Here is a 24,326-nt window from a genome sequence, read left to right as displayed (position 1 = left end):
CAACCACTGGTCATTAATATCACTTAATATTAATGGTCTCAATTCACCTATAAAAAGGCACAGGCTAAGAGATTGGATACGAAAACAGGATCCAACATTCTGCTGTTTACAAGAAACACACCTCAACAACAAAGATAGACATCTACTCAGAGTAAATGTTTGGGAAAAGGTTTTTTTAGCAAATGGACCTAAGAAACAAGCAGGTGTGGCTATACTAATTTCTAACAAATCTGATTTCAAACTAAAATCAATCAGAAGAGATAGAGGTGGTCATTTTATACTCATAACAGAAACAATTCATCAAGATGACGTCTCAATCCTGAATATCTACGCCCCTAATATAAAAGCACCCACTTATGTAAAAGAAACATTACTAGAACTCAAGGCATCAAACCACACACACTAATATTAGGAGACTTCAACACACCTCTCTCACCAATGGACAGGTCAATCAGACAGAAACATAACAGAGAAATAAGAGAATTAATGGAGGTAATGAAGCAAATGGATTTAACAGACATCTATAGGACATTCCCCCCAAAATAGGAAAGAATATACCTTCTTCTCTGCAGCTCATGGAACCTTCTCGAAAATTGACACATATTCCGTAACAAAGCAAACCTCCACAGATACAAAAAAGAATTTTAGTAACCACCTGTGTTTTATCAGATCACCATGGTTTAAAGTTAGAATTCAACCAATGAGGCTACCACCAGAAAGCCAACAAACTCATGGAAACTGAACAGTCAACTACTGAACCACTCCTGGGTCAAGGAAGAAATAAAGAAAGAAATTAAAGCCTTCCTTTAATTTAATGAAAATAAACAGACAACATACTCAAACCTATGGGACACTAAAAAAGCAGTGCTAAGAGGAAAGTTCATAGCACTAAATGCCCACATTAAAAAAAAAAAAAAAAAAACGGAGAAAGCACACACTGGAGAATTAACAGCACACCTGAAAGCTCTAGAAAAAAAAAAAGAAGCAGACTCACCCAGAAGGAGTAGAAGACTGGAAATAATCAAACTGAGGGCTGAAATCAACAAAATAGAAACACAGAAAATAATCCAAAGAATCAATGAGACAAAAAGATGGTTCTTGGAGAAAATCAACGAGATCGACAATCCCCTATTCAAACTAATAAAACAACAAAGAGAGAACACACAAATTAATAAGATCAGAAATAAAAAGAAGGACATAACCACAGACACAGAGGAAATTCAGAGAATCATTAGATCTTACTACAAAAGCCTGTATGCCACAAAACTGGAAAATGTAAAAGAAATGGACAATTTTTTAGATAAGTACTGTATACCAAACTTAAAACAGGACCAGGTGAACAATCTAAATAGACCTGTTAGTCAAAAAGAATTAGAAACTGTTATCAAAAACCTCCCTTCCAATAAAAGCCCAGGTCCAGATGGTTTCAATGCAAAATTCTACCAGAACTTTCAAGAAGAGCTAATACCTATACTCCTTAATGTATTTCACAATATAAAAACAGAAGAGTCATTGCCAAATTCCTTTTATGAAGCTACAATTACTCTAATACCAAAACCACACAAAGATTCAACCAAGAAAGAGAATTACAAACCTATATCACTCATGAACATCAACGCAAAAATTCTCAATAAAATACTGGCAAACCGAATCCAAGAACACATTAGAAAAATTATCCATTATGATCAAGTAGGCTTCATCGCAGAGATGCAGGGCTGATTCAACATACGAAAATCTATCAATGTAATCCATCATATAAATAAACTGAAAGAAAAAACCATATGATCATTTCATTAGATGCTGAAAAAGCATTTGACAAAATTCAACATCCCTTTATGAGAAAGGTTTTGGAGAGATTAGGGAAACAGGGGTCATACCTAAATATAATAAAAGCTATTTACAGCAAGCCAACAGCTAACATCTCCAAATTAAATGGAGAGATACTCAAATCCATCCCACTAAAATCAGGGACACAACAAGGCTGTCCACTTTCTCCATACTGCTTCAACATAGTGCTTGAAGTTCTAGCAACAGCAATAAGACAACATAAGGGGATCAAAGGGGATTTGAATTGAAAAGGAAGAAGTTAAACTTTCGTTATTTGAAGAGAGGGAGCCTGAAATGGCTCTATCCTATAGCCATACTGATGAATATCATGCCCATCACCATACAACCTGCATCTGGCATTGTATGGAGAAAGAGACAGAGACCCACATTGGAGCACTGGACTGAGCTCCCAAGGTCCAAATGAGGAGCCGAAGGAGGAAGAACATGAGCAAGTATGTCAGGATTGTGAGGGGTGCACCCACCCACGGAGACAGTGGGACTGATTTAATGGGAGCTCACCAAGTCCAGCTGGACTGGGACTGAAAAACATGGGGTAAATCCGGACTCTCTGAAAGTGCAGGTCAGTGAGGGCTGATGAGAAACCAAGGACAATGGCACTGGGTTTTGATCACACTGCATGTTCTGGCTTTGTGGGATCCTAGTCTGTTTGGATGTTCACCTTCCTAGACCTGGATGGAGGGGGGAGGACCTTGGACTTCCCACAGGGCAGGGAACCCTGACTGCTCCTTGGACTGGAGAGGGAGGGGGAGGGGAGTTGGGGTAGGGAGAGGGGAAGGGAGGAAGGGAGGAGGTGGAAATTTTTAATATAAATAAATAAATAAGTAAATAGTAAAATAAAATACGTAAAGTATTTTATATCACAAAATTTAACATGCTACAACAACAACAAAATGTTAGTTTCTAATGGCATTTGCCAACAAAAAGAACAAAGATTCCTTGGAGATATCGATAATGATAATAAGCCAGGACAGAAAATTTGAGTCAGAAGCAACTTATAGTGCTAGATGGCAAAGACAGAAAGAGAAGAGAGGCAGAGGGCAGCCTAAAACTGTAATAGCTGAACCGTGTTCTCTGAAATCCGACATCCTCATAAGGCAAGCCTAATGAGAAACCCTAGGAATGCATAACAACTAGATATAAAATCATGATGTTATAAGGAGAATCTTGAAATAACAAGTAGTCTAGGAAAATAAAAACTGATATTTTAATAAGAATATGAAGGTTTAAATAAGAATGGGCCTTATAGGCCAAGGCATTTGAATACTTTTTTCCAGTTGTTGGTACTGTTTTAAGAAACTTAGGTGTAGTCTTGCTGGAGGAAGTATGTCACTGAGGAGCAAGCTTTAAGGTTCCAGAGTCTCACACCAGTCCCAGTTCATTCTCTGGGTTTCCTGTTTGTGTTTAAGATGTGAGCTCTGAGCTTGTTGCTGCAGACATCATACCTACTTGCTCCATGGTTTCTTGTGGTGATGGTGATAGACTCATATCCCTCTGGAATCATAAACCCAAGTAAATTCTTTTTTCTATAAGTTGACTTGGTCATGTTACTTTATCACAGAAATAGAGAGAAATCTAAAGCTCCAAATAAGGCATGGACCTAGTTTAGTAATATAACAGCCAGTACTGGTTCACTATTTGGAATCCAAATACCATTTATGAAGTCTGCCCAGAAATGGCAATATGGATGTGGGATGTGTGAAAACTTTCTCTATGGTTATCATATTTCTACAAATATAACCCTATATGAAAAATTAAAGTTTATTTAAAACTAAAAATGAAAGAGAAAAGTAAAAGCCTACTTACTGAAAACGTTAGGTGAAAGGACAACAGATAATTAATTATAAGAATTGAGAAATGTAAGAGGTCAGCTCACTTCCACCTAGAGAAGTGATGTACAACATAAAGTGATAAAAGAAAATACACATGCAGAAAGACAAAGATAAAGGCTTAGAAAGGAAATAAGACTGTAATGTTTTTCCAGTAATACAAGGACAAATGTGAAGGCTTATCAGCATAAATATAACAAGATTCAGAATGTGGATCTCCCGAAATAGAAAGAACATCTAAGAGGGGAGAAAAACTACCCCATGTTTCCATACTGCACATTTTTATTTAATTAAATTGATGTATATATTCCCCTGAGAACACTTATTAATGAAAGCATTCAATTTGCATTAGAGGCAGTGATGTGTTGATGTCATTCCTTCACAGGCCTACACACTACTCATAATTATTTAAGAAAAAATATATATAGAAGGTCAAATTTTGAGTTTCCTTCAATTCATGTAGAACCAAAGGTAAAGATCTCTGTTGCAAGTAAGGTTTCCATTTAAATAATTGAATGGACTCAGAAATATTGCCTTTTTGGTGAAGTGATAATAGAACATTTCTGATTTAAAAGTAGGAGGAAAGTTAAAGGTATAAGTAGGGATGGGGGTGAATGCCAGATGAAGGGGGGCGGGGTAGGGATGTGTTAACTAAGACTAAGAATTATAAAAATCATTATAGAAACACACTATCTTATAAGGTAATTAAAATATACAAATTTAAAAAAACTGGAGCATTTGAACACAAGTAAACTCTGTGTGTGGACAATAATTCCCCAAGAGATAAGGGATATTAAATGAAATCCTTAGGGCCAGGCATGGAACACTTTACCAGTAGTTATTGCAAAGAGATCCCAGAGACCTCCAAAACAACACAGCTCATTGTTACTGCTCTTGATTGCCCACTATAATCATATAGTAAGATCCTAATGTTGACTATATATATATATATATCTCACTTCCACGTGAATGTATATATATATATATATTCAACTCACTTCCACGTGTATGTGTATATATACATATATATATTTGTGTGGTGTGTGTGTGTGTGTGTGTGTGTGTGTGTGATTATACGACACAGAAAAAATCAAGCTGGAATAAAACTGAAAACTTTATTCCTGTTTGCTGTTTGCTTGCTTTCATAGTACTGGAAGATTCTATACAGGCTTGAAGACAAGAACAGTACTACCTGACATTGAACTCTATCACCAAGATGTGCTTATAGGTGCTGTAATGCTAATTGGTTTTTAATTGAATTTGTGACCTTCAACACAGGAAGGAATTCATGCCTGATATTATAAACCTGGTAAAAAAAAAAAAGTCTATATCTCAGGAAGTCATAGGGCCTAGAGAAGAACATACTACTCTTACTTTGATAGATGTTGTTAAACTGACTTCCACATATTCACAGTTAAACACATAAATTAATGTTGCCTCAACCTTGGCCAAAGCTTAACTTTGAAGTGGTCAGCAGTTAATTCAGGCAATCATAACTGACCAGAATAATCAAGTGGGATATCTATATTAAACACTCCTACTTAAGGCTGAAGGAACATCACAGAAAAGATACAAAAAGAATACAAAGCTCAGAGATGAAGAGTTCTGTGAAATGCCATTATCCAGACATGAAACGGTCATTTCAGTTATGAAGCCACATTAGCTATGTTTACCTAGACAAGATAGAACCAATAATATCAGTCAAAAGTCCAAGAGTCAGTACTTTATGGACTCAATGGATTACAATCAAGAAAAAAATAAAGCTAATGAAGTGAGGAGGAAAATGTGTTGGTGATGTTTGGGAGGAATGGGAAGGGGAAGTTGAGGGTGGATGTGATCAAGATACATTCTTTACATGTGTCAATTTGCCCTAGAATTAATAAAAATATTCCTTTTGAAAAAAAAGAATAGTCTTTTGTAATTTTTTTTTAAAAATCCAATAACATTTAACATACTGATCCATGTTTAACACAATAAGATCTACTTGAAAACTTCAGGCCAGAAGTTTTAGTACTGTGCTTACCATATCATAAGTGTGAAATCACATTTGTTTCATGAAGGCACACACTACCACCCTAAATTTGCATCTCTAGCACCTTAAAGCTAAAGAAAACTCACATTGTTTCTAGACTGGAAATAATCCAAACCATACTAACTCTGAAAAATCTTCAGTACTAATGACAAATATTTTAGACAGCTTTGATACCACTTGCTACATACAAGCAAGTATCTCAAGTTCAATTTGAACGAGCAGCAAAGCTGGACCATGAGTCAAACCTATTTTCATAGCTACTTGTGATGTTTAATATAGGAAGATCACAATATTCAAAGCCTGGTTTAGCTACACAATAACTTCAAGGCCTACTTGGGCAACTATTGAATTAAATAAAAGTTAAATTAGGGCTGAGGATATAGCTCAGTGGTTAAGTTCTTGTCTGTGATGCATGATGCTTTTAGTTCAATCCAAAGTGTTGCAAAACAACAACAAAATGATGGATTAAGTAAAATGACACATAGTAACAACTTTGGTCACTCACACAACTAGAGAGGTGATAGAAATTAGCTTAATCAGCATTGGAGGGATTACATGAAACTTTCAGTACAATAAATGAGGGAAAAAAAGCAATATAACGAATATGGTATCTGGAATCAGAATGACCCAGATTTAAACAATGCCCTTGTAGCTTGTTTGCTCAGAGATAGACCAAAGATTAACAAGTGAACAAAAATGAGTTTCCTTACCTATTAACAAAATGAACAAAACTGACTTCCCAGATCTACTGAAAAGATCATTTTACTATTCAATAAGAATAACAATAAACATCAATGCAGCAATGGGATGTTACATATCAGGTTATTGTTAAGCATTTTATATAAATTAACCTATTTTAACCTTCCTAGCATCTTTAAGAAAGGAAATGTATAATTACATTTTGTCCAATTTATTAATGAGAGATCTAATGCATGGATACATGGAATAAGTTACTCCAGTCAGATAGCTAGTTGTTAAGTTCTTCCTCATCTATCCTAGCCCTAGCTAGTCCTTGCTTCAAAATTTTTACATTGAAATGCATTACAATAACACTATATGAGTCAATCATTTCTTGTCTTGGTCATTTTTCTATTGCTGCGAAGAGATGCCACGACCATGGCAACTCCTATAAAGAAAGAATTTAATCAGAGCTTGATTACAATTTCAGAGGGCTAATCCATTATCATCATGGCTAGAAGCATGTGAGCACATAAGCAGAAATGGTTCTGGAGAAGTATCAGAGAGCAACATTCTAATCTACTGGCTAGGAGACAGAATCAGGGGCTTGGCCTGGGCCTTTGAAATGTCAAAGTCCATGCCTAGATACATACTTCCTCTAAAAAGGCCACACCTCCTAATCATTTTAAATAGTGCCACTCCCTGGTGATCAAGCATTCAAATCTGTGAGCCTGTGGGAGCTACTCTCATTCAACCCATCACATCCTTCCAACTATTTTAATTCCAACTCATCTCATTAATACTCAAAATACTTTTAAGAAAGAAAATATAAGAATTTATTAAGTTAGAGTGACAAAAACTACATGGATAGAATTTATTTGTTGCTGTAAATTTTATTTCACCAGTGAAAATGGTGAATAGTTATTTTACCAAGATGCTAAATATGTGAAATACATTCTAGTCCACTAAATAATTTCACCTATTAATATTACAGCAGTTATTCCAAGAAAAGAGTTATAATAAAAGACTAATTTATTACTGTTTTTACTTTATAACAGTTCCACATATATATTATATATACATATATATGTATATATATATATATATAATTGTACATACAGGTTAACATAAAAAATAATTGATTATTTTTTAAAGTCAGCAACATAAAAGCATCATACCAAATAAAGATACTGGAGTCTGTAACCATTCCCAAAAGACTCTGATTATACAGTATTTAAGAATTTCTGATAACAAGAAAATATTGAAAAAAATAAGTCCTGAGATAATTTCCTCCATCCTCCTCACTGGTAATTCCCAAGTAAAACAATCCCTGGACAAGACTCTCAGTCTGATTTTAAATGTGTTAAACATTTGGAAGAAGTATGCCTCTCTGACAGAGACCTTTAAAACATAGAAAATGTTGATGAATGTCCTATCCTGCACTTCCTAATTATTGTGAGAGAAGATTATTAACAAGGACAGTCTGAAGCTGTTTTGTATGCTGTTTAGCCAATAATTGATACTTACTGAAGTAGCAAACTTTATATTGCTATAATTCATCAGCAAATGAGTTGATGTACAACACTAATATTTGTCTGCTTCTTGACTCACTGTGGATATCCTTTCAGAAATCACCTCTCAGATCCTATCACAATTATATTTTTGCAATTGAAATACCAACACATCCTTTAATAGCATCAAAACTGATTAAAAGATTAAAATGTCCTAACTATACTGATATTTAACTCCTTATAACAAAGAGGACAACACTGCTTGTCATCTCTCTCCCTTAATTTTCTGCACTCATTCTGTCTACCACCTTAGAGCACTAGTTAAATCCAAGCTATTGTAACAAGTGGCATGTTTAAAACAACACACAGTATAGGCCCTTATGATAAACATTTCACTACACTATTAAACCAATAAGTAAATTTTCCAACAAACATCAAAAATGTCCTCTTTTATAGGACTACACATATATTTTTACCATTAATGCAAACTGAAAGTTGGCTTTGCATACCATTGCTTTAAAGAGTAGATCTTTTTCAGAAAACTAAAATTAGACTGTATCAGCATGCAACAGACATTATGATCCAAATAATTCAGTAATTTAACACTCAAAGACAAATAAGGAAGGCACAATTCACACCTATCTTCTCCTCAATAAGGGTCCCTTGAGGGGACTTTGCTGTGCTGTCACAGGGCCCAACATGAGATGAACAGAAACCAAGAAGCATGGTGTAGTCAGTATTGCTACTTTGCAAACCGTATGATAGAAAGTAGACACAAGCGGTTACTAATGAGAAAAAAAAAATGTTATGTGCAAATATTTTTCCCATTCCTAGAGGGTCAAGAACCAGAATTTGGTAAGCAACTATTTTCAAGTCTTCAGTGTAGGAAGTGATGAAATCAACATATGGTGAAGGCATTGCTGGCCTCCTAATGTACCATCTATTTTTTTTCTGAGACATAAAAAAAAAAAATGAGGATCCCAAAAAGAACTGAAATAAATTCACTTCAAAAACAGTAAGCAAAATAGAATTAGAAGATAAAATTAAATAACTTCTGTAAAAAAAATTAGGGTTAAACCCATTGCTACTGTGACATCCATCAGTCATAGAGTGCTCTTGTAGACCCATACCTTTGTAGATTTCTAGGTATTTCCATGTAAAACAGTACATTTACCCACGTTGGGAGTATCCAAAATCCTAAAGGTAAATACTTGTGTCTTCAAGGTGCACAGTCCCTAGGCTTAAGCCCAAACACAGAACCCTTTAGAGGACATGCTTCACTGATTTGGTGTAACAAGGGCATAGCAGAAATAAGAAAATATAAGCTTGAGAAGAAGGAAAGATCTTAAAATTCGGGTGAAGGTAAGATGCAGATAAATATGGATTATGTCAAACTAATACCAACATAGTAGAAATATTTGAAAACATTTCCCCAGAATGTAAGAATTTGATATAATATTTTAGAATTTATAAGTAAGTGACATGTTTGTAATTATCATTCAAATATCTTCATGGGTGTAAAACTAGATACTTAAATACAAGTTCTTGGTCTCCAATTCTCTACTACATTCTCTAAATGAAAATGAAACACTAATACCTTTGCTTCCCCTTCCACTTATAATCTGTCAATTATATAAATGTATAATTAATATACCGAGTACATTAGCAGTACACTGGAGAATTTCTGAGACATCTTCAAGTTCCTCTTTGTTGAAATGGTCTGCATGGGAGCATCTGTTAGAGATATTGTGGAAGTTCTTTTCTGCATCCCTATAACTAAGAAAAAAATAAAATTAGCATATAAAGAAATGTTAAAAGCTTTTGCAAATGCACTCATATCTACACCAAGTACATACAGTCTATGCTTTTAGGATAACCACTTTTAAAATAACTTATTCCTTAAGCATAATTCTGATATGTATAACTCACTATTCCCTTTACATTAACAATATAGGACTATATCTGCAAGCAGATTAATTAGAAAGTTCTTGAGGCAGTAGTAAAATCCATATAATATGAAGAAGAAAAGGAAAATAATGGGGAGAGAGCTATAAGTGGAGGGAAAGGTGTAGGGGTGGAGAACAGGGTAGGGAGAGAAATATTTGGGGATGTTGAAAAGGCCAAATAAATGCACATCTACTAGTTTGTAAGATTTCTAACAGCTTGGGGATAGAGTAAGATTAAAACAGTGATATGAAGTGTTAATGGAGTAGTGGAATTGGGGCATAAGTGGGAGTTGGGGAAGGTATAACTAACCTAAGGATATCTGAAAACAATATATGGAAAACTACTATTTTATAAGATTTTAAAATATGTATATTTTCATATAAAAATTATCTGAAGTTGCTCTCTGTAGGAGATAATGTTCTTCCTGATAAAAACCCAATGCTTTTACAAAAAAGGTTTATGTAAGAGGTGTTCTGGAGATCACCTAAAGAATACAGGTTATTTCCATTGTTATCTAGTAACCAACTATAAACTCATATTAAGACCCTATTGCTGAATACACCATATACATTGTTCATTAGACATGGTAAAATCAGGTTTGTACTGATCAGGAAGCTTCCTATCTTTTGATTGGCTTTTATAGTGCCATGCAGTCTGCTGGAAGGAAAATCCATTAACAATTTTACCCAGTTGTGAACTCTATGATCTACTTATTTATGAACCCTGTGGGCTACAGTGACAATCAGTATAGCAAGATGTGTCCATATGTGCAGTAGTGGCATAAATGCTATAGAATAGCCAACTGCTTTGTTCTTGGGTTTAAAACGTGCTCCTTGAGAGGAAAAGCATAGCTGGTACTATAAATCAGGCTAGGAACTCAGCGTGTGGGAAATCACAGACCCCAGGCTTGAATTTACTACTATTAATTTGTTAAATGGAGGAAGTATCAAACTGACCTCTAAGATTGCATTTGTGCACCCAAAGATAGTGAAACTTCCAAACCACATTAGAGAAGTTTCTTTGATCAATGGAAACTCACAACTGGTCAAAATACAGAGAATAATTATTATTTGAATTCTCAGCCACAAATGGGACATCTAGATCACCCACACCCAAAGACATAAAGAATTATTGCAGAAGAGGGGGAAGAAAAATAGTAAGAACCAGGGATTGAGAAGGACAGGATCGGAACATTTCAGCATGGATGGTGAGGAAGCTCAAAAGCCCCCACTCCTAGCCAAGAAATATGGTCAGTTTTTTTTAAAGGTATTAATTACATCTAGTAGGTTGACCATGCTCCAGTAGATGACCCTATGCCCATGAGCAAGTGGGCTGTACAAATTAAAATCAGTAAATTAAAACTGACAGGAAGTTGGGAAGAAGTGGAGATAGATCTGAAGGAATGAGAGGAAATAGTGGAGGGATGAATATGATAAAATACCTTATGTATATATGTGAAATTCTCTAAAAATGAATTAAATATTTTATTTTAAGTACAAAGATAGATTCTCATAGAAAAATGAAATTGATGGTGAGAACCACAATATATATTAGTTTTGTGTAACTAATATATTCCTACCTGAGGCTTGCATGACTGCTCTTTCTATAAGACAAGTGACTGGAAAAAAAGAATATTAATAGAACTAGCTTGGTAGACTGGCATTTTAGCATTAGAAATAAATACACCATAACTTCTGCCATAGTGACCAGATAGCAGTGTGGCATATAAAAGATTAAATAGAGCAATTAGAGTCTGGCAAAATTTGACATACCATTTTCTAATGCAGAGAACTTATCCAAGTAAGTTGGTTTATCAGAGTACCTTCTTGCAATATACAACAGTGGTCTCTCATAAAAATACCTGTGAAAATACATGACTCAATGTCTTTATGAGCAGAGTTAAGCTGCCACTTTCCTAGTGACCTCTAAATGACAACAGAATTGGGGATGGTGACAGCCATGTGTTCCACTTTGTAAAAGGCTGGCTAAAGAGATCAGCATGCTTCTTCCAATGGTATACTTCACTCCAGCTCTGTTGACACTCATTTTTAAAATGAGGAAACTGAGGCTCAGAGATTTCAAAAAAATCTGCCCATAATTAGTTGGTAATAGAATGTGGCTTGATACCCAATAAGTCTTACTGGTCCAAATCTGAAGCACATAGCTCCACAACAAAGAAAATAATAGAAAAAAAGGCACACAACCATGGCATGAACCATTAGGAAAGGAACTTCATATTAGCCAGGTTTCTCTCAACCCTCAGTTTCCTTTACTTACTTAATTGAACCCTGTATATCTTCTACTGAACTGTTTCTCACTATCTGTGGTTGTTTCAACAAAATGGCCCTCATAGGCTGTTAGGAAATGGTACTATTCGGAGATGTGGCCTTGTGGGAGGATATGTGTCTCTAGAGATTGAGCTTTGGGGTTTCAGAAGCTCAAGCAAGGCCAAGTGGGACACAATCTCTTTCTGCTACTTGCTAATACACATGTATCTCTTAGCTTCTGCAGCACCATGTCCATCTGCATGCTACCATCTTCTTGACATGATAATGGACTAAACTTCAGAACTGTAAGCCAGCCCCAACTAATGTTTATTTTTTTTCTTTATGAGAATTGCTGTGATCATGATCACTCTTCATGGCAATAAAACAGTGACTAAGACACTATTTTTTTCTATTGTACATCTCCAAATGGTCCGTTCCCCTTTGGGCTCACATCAGAAGCCCACATACTTTTCCCTAGAAACTTTAGTTAGTCACTGCTCGCACACACACACAGAGGGGGGGGGAGAGGAGAGAGAGAGGAGAGGAGAGAGAGAGAGAAACACACACACACACACACAGAGAGAGAGAGAGAGAGAGAGAGAGAGAGAGAGAGAGAGAGAGAGAGAGAGAGAGAGAGAGAGAGAGAGAGAGAGAGAGACAGAGAGAGACAGAGAAAGTACCTTTACTCAGGTTAGGTTGAAGAAAGAAAAACTGCCATACAAATCAGATGATGTGCAATTTATAAAATCAGAATGCTTCACAAAAACCTAGGTCACAGAGGTAGAAAACTAATCATAAATGTGACACTATTCAAGTAAATTGAGGTAATTTATGCTAAAGAGTGTATCTGGTCACTAACACTGCAATGTTTACAATTATTATGAATGAAGATGCTAATCTAAGCCCCTCAGGTTATTCCCTTCCCATTTGTCTCTATTCAATAACTAGTTCTTTATGTTCCTATTTCTGAAAGTCTATTCACATACTTCTAGATGATAATTTATTAATTTATACCTCTCTACCCATCTTCTAAAAGTTAATTCCTCCAACATGCCAACCACTAACAAAACAAAAGGAATAAAAAGGTAAGCAAGATAAATGTTTTTAAAAAGTAATACCAGGTCGTAATGCTCACAGTGAAATCACAGGTATCTAGAAATGACTGGGTTGGAGACTGAGGTTAGAGATGGAGGGGGCTTCTTTAGGTTTGCTGCTCCAAAAAGACCTTTCAGAAGTGATAGCATTCTAACAGAGACCTGCATATAAATAAGGAGTAGCATGTGGAAATCTGCATACAGAATATTCAGGAAAGTGGTATAAACCCTGAGACAAATCTTGAGAAAACTGAGAACCCAACTGAAAGTCAGGATGGAATGAAAAGATAAAAGGTTGAAGAGAATGGACTTATAGAAGTAGAGCCCATATGACAGAGAATTCAGATTTTAATCTACCAAGGTAGACAATAATAAGATCTGTAAAGACATTTCAAACTATGATCTCTGAAGCAGAAACATTAGAATGATCTGATGGCTTGTTACAAATGCTCATCTTGATCTCTCCTCGGAGATATAAAATTAGCTGGGGGTAGATATGAGGGTTAATTTTTGCTGGGGACCTGGGGTGGATCAAAAGAAAAGAGGGAGGCTGGCAGACTCATATGTTCAACTCTTCTGAATCCAATGAAATTTTGCTGTTGTCATTTTGCCTACAGACATTAGACTCTAGATTCATCAGCCTTTCTATTTAATTTATTTATTTTACATAACAACCTCAGTTTCCCCCCACTTTTCTCCTCCCACTACCTCCCTCAACCCCTCTATACCTCATTCTACTTCTTCTTTGTTTCTATTCAGAAAGAAGTGGGCCTCCCATGACTATCAAAGCATGGAATATCAAGGTGCAGTAGGGTTAAACACTTCCATTTGTATTAAGGTTGGACAAATCTATCCAGTATGAGGACTAGGTTCCCAAAAGCCAGCCAAACTGAAGAATAGCCCTTGCTCCCATTGTTAGGAGTCTCATGGATTCGTTAGCTTTTAAATTCACACTTACATTACAGAATCTCCAAGAGGGCTTCCAGATCACTATCATCACACTGGGTACTTTATTCGTCTTCTCTTTCTGTACCTTAGAGCTTCAGAGACTGGGCAGCTACTGGTTTTACTCCAGTGTTCAACCAACCACTGTGAGACTATTCAGCTTCTGATTATATAAGCCAATATTATACATTTTCTTTTATTAGTGTGTGTTTGTATGTGCATACATATATACTTACAAGGTAATTCTAAAGCAGAGTAATGTTTAAGAACCACTGACTTCAAGTAATTTTTAAATCATGTTTCTGTGATAAAAACTCAAGTCTAGGAGACTTTGAAAAGAAGCTAGCAAACCAAATCAAAATTCCTCTACTGTCACATGAAGGTGACAGTAGAGGAAGAGATTTATCACATAGCATGAATAAATTATTTTACTATTCATTTTTCCCAACACAAATGATCTCTATGAATAAATATATGAACAAGAGAAGGGATAAATTAGACCATAGAATAAATATTTAAACATGAAGCACCTGTGGCGGGGAGGTTATCTTATTGTACAATAAGAAGCTCCATCTTCTTTGTGATCTTTTGAACAGATGCTCCTTGAGTCTAATGCTAGGTTTTGGGACTAAAGAAAACAACTCCAGCAGTTTCTATGGGCAACAAGTATAAGAATTCAAGGAAGGGTGTATACAACTCCAGATGTTGATATGAGGGGTGCACCCACACACTGAGACAATGGGAATGTTCTATCGGGAACTCACCAAGGCCAGCTGGCCTGGGTCTGAAAACACCTGGGATAAAACCGGACTCGCTGAACATAGCGGACAATGAGGACTACTGAGAACTCAAGAACAATGGCAGTGGGTTTTTGATCCTACTGCATATACTGGCTTTGTGGGAGCCTAGGCAGTTTGGATGCTCACTTTACTAGTCCTGGATGGAGGTGGGTGGTTCTTGGACTTCCCTCAGGGCAGGGAACCCTGATTGCTCTTTGGGCTGACGAGGGAGGGGGACTTGATTGGGGGAAGGGGAGGGAAATGGGAGGCGGTGGCGGGGAAGAGACAGAAATCTTTAATAAGTAAATAAACGGAGAAAATAGCAGATAAAAGGGCAAAGTTTTAAGGAAAGAAGAGGGAAAATAGAAAGATCATTCACTGAGTCCATATTGAGAAATTTAAAAAAAGCCCATACATACACTCTGTCATCTCTCTTGCTTTAGTATTTCTACATATGGTATCTAAATGTTAAATTGCCTCAATACAAGACTATAGACAGCATAATTTTCAGAAAGTGGGAAAATAATTTTCTTCTTAGTCATCTCGCTCCAAAAATATGGAAAATAATGCTTGCTAGTACTTATTCTCCTTTGCCTGAAATTCCCTTGACTGTAACAAACACATCACTTCACAGTTAGAGATAAAAGGTCCTAAACTGTGTTTTGGGAAGAGCAACAACACATAGGTGTGAACACATTAGTCTCAGTGTTAATGATATTGACTTTTCTCCTTTTTCGGTTTTGTACAGAGAAATAAAGAAAGTCTTAAAATCAAAAAAGAAAGTTGAAAAAGTAAGCAATATGATAAAGGAGATAGGAAGAAGAGAAGATAGAATCCAGAAAGGCAAGAAAAATGAGACTATACCCAACTAGCTCTCTAGTCTCCATAACCATCAAGGCAAATAAAGGCATTAGTGGTCCATGTACTAGAAGATAGGCAATAAAACATGTTGATAGTACTCTTTTAATCAGGTTTGACATAAAGACACCTTGCTACAGTCAAATTATCCATAACCCTTATATTGTGTTGGACAAAATAAACAGAATTAAGAAAAGGTCATTTAACAAAAAAAAAAAATAGAAGCACCCCAGGCAATATCAACAGAGATAGATAGGATAGTTAAGGCAGGTAGATAAAAGGAACTGTTCTATCACAAGAGATTAATTATCTATTTCAATGATAATACAAGAGTCCAACTTCCAGCTTGTCCCTGAGACAGCTCAGTTCACAAATGAATTTCAACAATTAGTTGATTCCAAAACATTTATAATACCAAAAACAAATCTCTGAGTTTGATGATTGGTATCATCAATAAAAATATAGTAATAATAATAACGTAATAGACATACAACATTTACCACAGTTAACAAGTTATTTTAAGTATAAGAACTAAGTTGATACACATAGCATACTTTGAAGATCACAAACTCAATAACAGTGCTTAAGCTTTCTTTTAGAAGGTACAAGGAAACATTAACTTAGCATTCTTTAGCTACATTAGGATAAATATTTTAAAGCTCTAATGACATCAAATTAAAAGTCATCTCATACACTTAAATGTTTTCTCTAGCACTGCACTTTGGAAAATTAATGTGTCAAAGTGTCAAAGCAATTCCTACTGAGAAAACAATCAACATAATAATCAAATGATTAAAGATCATGGTATTATGCTAGGTATTGAAGTCACTTTCTATTCTTCTATACTTCTGGTTTTTTTTAATCACATTATATCCTAATGTTCCAAAATCTATTCCTGATCACCATAATATAAAAGGATAATATTTTGAAGATTACCAGTATATAGAGAATTCTAACATGGTATAGTGACAATATCCATTGCTTCTAATTTTAATTGATTTAACATGAAAAAGTAAATTACTCAAAAAAGTAAATTTAATTTTTTGGTATTTGCTAAGCTGTTGTCTACAATGGCCAATCAAAAATGTACTTAAGGCTTATTTGCAGTTCCTGTCTACAAAATACTTTCACTGAAATCATATTACTTAACCATGACATCTCTCTTTGATTTTGCTTTTAATATAAACATTACTTATTAAAATTTCCTTGTACTGGTGAAGCCTTGATTTCTTACTTTTTGATGTAAGGCACTCTTGACACACACAATTATCAAAACTATTTGAAGAAATAGAAAATAGCATAGAAAAAGATGCAGCATATGATCCTGGCAAAACCAAGACCTAGTCTTAAAATGTGCTTTCAGCCAAACTCTATGAAAGGATTCAAAAGCCCATTCAAAGTCTCCCATTTGGTATCAGCAATCCTTCCCTTCTAATAAAGGAAAATTATGAGATTCAGTATTGCAAATGGAAGATAAGAACATTAGGAAGGGAATTTTGGGGAAAAGAATTTTGTTTTCATTTTAAAAAATTAAATACAAATAAACCAAAGGACATCACTACAAGATGTAGTCAGTCCCAGACTATATGTTAAAAACCAGACACTATAAGGCTGACTTTAAGAGCACACTAACTTGCAAGCTCAACTGCAGCACTTGAGAAATCACTTTGAATTTGTTCCATAGTCGAAATGCATTTCTACTCACCCGATAACTTGATGTTCATAATACTGCAATGTCCTCTTCAGAGTCAGCTGTATAGTCTGAGGCTGCATAGTGGTAACAAGAATGAAAACACATCATCACCTCATCAGTGTGATTCCCAATCAATGAGAATAGTCAGATTTATCTCATAAAAGTTGCTACTTTACAGTATTAATGCATTTTACATCTAGCCATGTGCTTCCCCCGAGCAACTAAATGAGGCCGTCAGAAATTGCCCTGTTTCCCAATGTTGAGTACAATGGTATTTTCTTCACTGCTACTCCAATTTTTTTTTTACTCTTTTGATGAACTATTAATAAGTATTCAATAAAGAACTCAGTGAGTGCAATGGAGATTTTGGGAGCAATGGGGAAGGGCACTGCAGGAAAACTGCTGGCAGTACTTCCTGGGTATTGTGCATAATCCTTGCAAAGTAATGACCAGGTGAAAGGGCACACCTTTATTTTTTCTTTCATGTTGTAATGAAGACTTGCAATGGTAGTCTAGAAGTAACAGTAAGATGAGTTAAAATTGACAACTCTATAATTATATATTTTAAGCTTAATGAACTTTTCTTTTTCCATGAGATTTGTGTCTAATAGGACTCATAGTATGGACAGGGTGAGATTGGAAGCAGTGACCCAGATCTCCATCAGTAATACTTCAAGTCAGCCTAACTTCCTGTATGTCCCAAGAAGTACCAAGTAGAGGATTGTTCTGGTGTCTCATGGAGGGGCCACAACTGCTTTGGACTGCATCCTCATTGATAAGAATAGAGCAGCTCCACCAGCACAAGAAAATCTATTAAATCAAATCAAACCAAATCAAAATGCCCATCATTTTATTAAGAATGACGCTCTCAGGTGGCCGAGTGCATGGCGGAGAGACAAGACAGCAGGAAGCCCATGCAGACCCCAAAACCACGTGTTTCTCCTCTAGGAGGCCACTTAAATACCCTGTGGGAGTGGTCCTGAGCCCCACCAAGGGAGGGATCAGGAATTGGCATGCTGGGATTTGGAGTCCAGAGATATGCCCAGTACTGGGAACTATGCTCCCAACTTAACACTCATGTCTTCAAAAGAGAAAGCCCAATGGCAGACCAAGATTTATCTAAACAGGGGACCCTGTTGGGAAAGCCCATATATACAAGAAAATGGGATGTAAATATCTCAGAACATTTATTTTTTTAAAGGGTGTTATGATAAGAACTAAATTCTCAATAGCAAAAGAGTGAATCTTTAAAACAAAGGATAACTATGTTACAATCCAGAGACCAAGAGAGACTAGGTAACAATGAGTGATCAAAGGGGAATACCTGGATCTCCCTGGAAAGGCAAAAGAGAAGAGATGTTTTATGTGGACTGAGGGAGCAAAGGGTTAGGAACATAAGTGATCAGGTTGTGGGGAGGACAAAGGGAGAGAGTACTGAAAGAGACTATTGGAAAGAGGGTGGCATTACAGGGTCAGGTAAAAATTTGGTGCAAGGAATCTCCCAGGGATCTACAAGGATGAAAGAAGGATCTGAGCTAAGACTCCTGGCAAAAGCAAATAAGTAGCCTGAAACGGCCATCTTCTGTAACCAGACTGGTGCCTAACCCAATTGATATCAGAGAGCCTTTATCCAGCAACTTATAGAAACAGATACAGACCCACAACCAAATACTAGGCAGAGCTCGGGGAATACAGCAGAATAAGGGTAGAAAGAATTGTAGACACCAGCGAGGTCAAGTACACCACAAAAAAACTCACAGAGTCAAGTAATGTGAGATCATAGGGACACACAGAGAGTATACCCACAACCAGGGAGCCTAGATTAAACTGACCTAGGCACTCGGCATATATGTTACAGTTGTGTAACTAAGTAGCTTGGTCTTTTTGAACTCCTAACAGTGGGAACACTGTCTTTCACTCTTTTACTGGCTTTTGGGACCCTACTGTCCATACTGGGTCACCTTGCCCAGTCTTAATACATGGTGAGGTGTTCAGTCTAACTGCCACTTGATATGTGTGTTTTATTGATACTCATGGGATTCCTGCACTTTCCTAAGCATAAAATGGAGGAGTGGATTGGGAAGGGGTGTAGAAACAAAGGGAATGGGGTGGGAAAGGGGATTGGGAGGAGAAAAGGGAGGGGCAACTGTGTTGAGATGTAAAATAAATTTATATTAAAAAGTATCCCCTTACATCTTTATTTGTAGGTTATGGATTTTTCAACCCTAATCAGAGACATTTTTAGTAGATTATTAATACAGGAACCCACATGAAATAAGAAACTATGGGGTTCTCCACTCTAAATGGGACATCTTATCAAAGTCTCATCCAAAAGGCTCAAAGATCATTATGGAACAGAGAACAGAAAGATCCTAAGAGCCAAAGGTAGTGAAATTATTTGTCAGACATGACAGGACTGTTGCACACATGAACACAAAGCAGTTGCAATTGCCTGAACAAAACCTACAGCAGATGAAGCCAGCCAAATTTCCAGCATGAATGAAGAGAAGCTCATGAAGTTCCACTCCTAGCTGAGGAGCTATAGGCAACTGATGGTTGCTGCAAGAAAAAAATGCTTTCTTCATCAATGTGGTTCCTGAGAATACCCATGCTCCAGTAGATAATCTCATACCTATTAACACACAGGATGCTCAAATTGTACTCTGTGGGTTTTTTGGGTACAAAAAGTTGAAAGGGAAAGGGGCAAGGGATAGGGAAGGGATTACATGGAAGGAGAACTTGATCAAAACAGATTATACACAAATATGACATTTTCAAGCAATGAAAAAACATAGTCAAAAAGAAATAAAATTCTGAATTTAAAAATCTGGGTAAATGAACAGAAACTACAAAGATAAGTACAACCAACATAATACAAGAGATAGAAGAAAGAATCTGAGGTGCTAAAGACATTACTGAAGAAATAGACCCATTGGTCAAAAAAAAACACTAAATCCAACAAATTTTAACACAAAACATTCAGGAAATTTGGGACACCATGAAAAGAACAAACCTAAGAATAATAGGGGTAGAAGAATGAGAAGCACTTCAGCACAAAGGGTCAGAAAATATATTCAACAAAATTATAGAAGAAAACTTTCCCAACCTAAAGAAAGATAACCCTGGGAAAGTACAAGAAGCTTACAGAATACCAAATAGACTCAATAAAAAAAATCCCCTTGCTGTATAATAATCAAATCACAAAACATACGGAACAAAGAAAGAATATTAAGAGCTGCAAAAAAAGTCAAGTAACATATAAAGGTAAACCTATTAGAATTACACATGAATTCTCAATGGAAATCATGAAAGCCAGAGGTCCTGGATAGATGTGCTGCAGACACTAAGAGACCATTGATGCAAGCCCAGACTACTATACCCAGAAAAGCTTTCATTCACCATTGATGGAGAAAACAAGATATTCAATGACAAAAACAGTTTTAAACAATACATAACCACAAATCCAGCCTTACAGAAAGTACTAGAAGGAAGGGGGAATGACCTTGAACTTCCCACAGGGCAGGGAACCCTGACTGCTCTTTGGTCTGGAGAGGAGGGGGAGGGAAATGGGAGGAGGTGAAAATTTGTAATAATAAGAATATAAAAAAGAAAGTACTAGAAGGAAAATCCATTTGTTGTCAGGGTTTCTGTCCCACAATCTTTAAGTTCCAAAGAAATAACAAAGAAGTCTATATTAGTTATAAACTGATTGGCCCATTAGCTCAGGCTTCTTTTTAACTCTTATAACTTATATAGCCCATTATTCCTATCTGTATTAGCCTTGTGGCTCAGTACCTTATTCAGTAGGGCAGTCATATCTTGCTTCTTCTGTGGTTGGGTCAGGACTGCATCCTCTTCCCAGAATTCTCCTATTCTCATTGACTCACCTCTACTTCCTGTCTGGTTGTCCCATGTATACTTCCTGCCTGGCTACTGGCCAATCAGCATTTATTAAAATATAATTGACAGAACACAGACCAGGGTCCCTCACCACTTCTACACCTAAAATAAAATAGACATCTGATAACCCCCCCCCCCGGCATAACCCAAAGAAGGGAAACACATGAATACTACTACTGAAAGATAACTGGAATTAAAAACAACTGGCCATTAATATTGCTTAATATCAATGGTCCCAATTCACCTATAAAAAGACACAGGCAAAGAGAATGGATAAAAAACAGGATTCAGCCTTCTGCTGTTTATAAGAAACAAACCTCAACCGCAAAGACAGACACTACCTCAGAGTAAAGAGTTGGAAAAAGGTTTTCCAATCAAATGGATCTAAGAAACAAGTGGTTGTGGCTATCCTAATACCTAACAAAATTGATTTCAAACTAAAATCAATCGGAAGAGATAGAGAAGGAACAATTATATAACAGGAACAATTAATTAAGATGAAGTCTCAATCCTGAATATCTATGCCCCTAATACAAGAGCACACACATTTGTAAAAGAAACATTACTAAAACTTAAATTGCACATCAAACCCCACAAACTAATAGTAGGAGACTTCAACACTCCTCTCTCACCAATGGGCAGGTCAATCAGACAGAAACATAACAGAGAAAAAAGAGAATTAATGGAGGTAATGAATCAAATGGACTTAACAGACATCTATTGAACATTCCACTCAAACAAAATAGAATATACCTTCTTCTCAGCACCTCATAGAACGTTCTCTAAAATTGATCGCATACTTGGTAACTAAGCAAACATCCATAGATACAAAAAAATTGGAGTAATCCACTGTACCTTATCGAATCACCATGGAGTAAAGTTAGAATTCAACAATAATACTACTCCCAGAAAGCCTATAAACTCATGGAAACTGAACAATCAACTACTGAACCACCCCTGCATCAAGGAAGAATTAAAGGAAGAAATTAAAACCTTCCTTGAATTCAATGAAAATGAAGACACAGCATATCCAAAACTATAGGACACTATGAATGCAGTGTTAAGAGGAGCATTCACAGCACTAAGTGCCCACATAAAGAAAATGGAGAAAGCTCACATCTGCAACCTAACAGCATGCCTGAAAGCTGGAAAAAAAAATGAAGCAGACTCACCCAGGAGGAATAGAAGACAGGAAATAATCAAATTGAGGGCAGAAATCAAAATAGAAACACAGGACCACACAAAGAGTCAATAAAACAAAGAGCTGGTTCTTTGAAAAAATCAACAAGATTGACAAACCCCTATCCAAACTAATCAAAAGGCAGAAAGAGAATAACCAAATTAACAAAATCAGAAATGAAAGGGAGGCATAACAATGGACACTGAGGAAATTCAGAGAATCATTGGGTCCTACTGCAAAAACCTGTACTCCACAAAATTGGAAATTGTAAAAGAAATGGACAACATTTTAGATAGAAACTATCTACCAAAATTAAGTCAAGACCAGGTGGGCAATTTACATAGACCTATAAGCCATGAGGATATAGAAGCTGTATCAAAAACCTCCCCCCACCGAAAAAAAAAAAAGCCCAGGGCTGATGGCTTTAATACAGAATTCTATGAGAACTTTCAAGATGAGCAAATACCTATACTCCTCAATGTGTTCCACATAATAGAAACTGGGTCATTGCCATTGTGATGCTACAGTTACCCTGATACCAAAACCGCACAAAGACTCCACCAAGAAAGATAATTACAGACCAATCTCACTCACGAACATCTATGCAAAAATTCTCAATAAAATACTGGCAAACTGAATCCAAGAACACATCAAAAAAATCATCCATCATGATCAAGTAGGCTTCATCCCAGAGATGCAGGGCTGGTTAAATATTTGAAAATCTATCAAGGTATCCCATCATATAAATAAACTGAAAGAAAAAACCATGACCATTTTATTTGATGATGAAAAAGCATTTGACAAATTCAACATTCCTTCATGATAGAGGTCTTGGAGAGATTATGGATACAAAGATAATATTTAATATAATAAAAACAATATACAGCAAGCTGACAGCTAACATAAAATTAAATAGGGAGAAATTCAAAGTGATTCCACTAAAATCAGGAACAAGACAAGGTTGTCCACTCTATATCTCTTCAACATGTTCTTGAAGTTTTAGTAATAGCAATAAGACAACATAAGGCGATCAAGGGGATTCAAATTGGAAAAGAAGTCAAATTTTCATTATTTTAAAATTTTAATTAGCTTTTTTCTTTTAGTATGCTTGGAAATTTTGCATTTGTTAATCAACTAAACTTCCCCCATCTATTTAGTAGTGCTGGTCATTTGATGAGGCATTTCATTTTTTTTCAAAAAATTTTCAATACTTTAAAATTACTTAGTATAGGTACACTATAAAATAACTGGAGTTCTAGTCACAGTAGTAGAAAATTTACAAGATTTCATCTAACATCTACAGTATTCTCCCTGTAAATGTTGAATGATCCCAAAAGAACAGAGAATTATGATTAATATAAATCTAATTGACACATACACCTTTGTCTTATTAAAAGCATGTTCTAATTAGATCATTCTATCTATGGATAATAATTGGTTCTTTTTAACATATAATCAATAAAATTAAGTTTTTCTATATAAAATGTGTTCCTTTTCTAAACCTTTGTTACTTCAAAACTCTCTGAAAATAGCTATTGGATTTCAGTTTGCTATAAGACCTAATTATAATCAATACCAATTTAAAATGAGGACCCTTGAAAAGAATTAGTAGCAAAGGCTTATTCATTTAAGCCTTCTACCCACCTTCATGCAACATCACATTTAAATCACCCAAGCCTTTCTTATGCTTGGTAAGAACTCCAGAGACTATTAATATCACCTTTGGTTTGGATTACAACTTACAGTTTATATATCATTTGATTTGTAT

At 35.9% G+C, this 24,326-nt stretch overlaps 1 protein-coding gene across 2 annotated transcripts in view; it reads right to left on the bottom strand.

Annotated features, from left to right (window-relative positions):
• The window catches only part of Gucy1a2 (guanylate cyclase 1 soluble subunit alpha 2), a 372,788-nt gene that overhangs the window by 310,377 nt on the left and 38,085 nt on the right, over positions 1 to 24,326 (bottom strand). For both annotated transcript variants that reach the window (XM_041630148.1, XM_041630149.1), the window contains exons 2-3: positions 17,491 to 17,552; positions 9,550 to 9,671 (exon numbers count right to left, since the gene is read on the bottom strand). In XM_041630148.1, the coding sequence (XP_041486082.1) occupies positions 9,550 to 9,671; positions 17,491 to 17,552 (184 nt within the window). The remainder of the gene's footprint in view (positions 1 to 9,549; positions 9,672 to 17,490; positions 17,553 to 24,326) is intronic.

Source organism: Microtus oregoni, unplaced genomic scaffold (genome assembly GCF_018167655.1).
Source record: "Microtus oregoni isolate MIOR12 unplaced genomic scaffold, Mior012 000034F_ref0000314, whole genome shotgun sequence".
In the NCBI taxonomy this organism is placed as follows: Eukaryota; Metazoa; Chordata; class Mammalia; order Rodentia; family Cricetidae; genus Microtus; species Microtus oregoni.
This window is presented reverse-complemented; position numbering and strand designations above follow the sequence as displayed.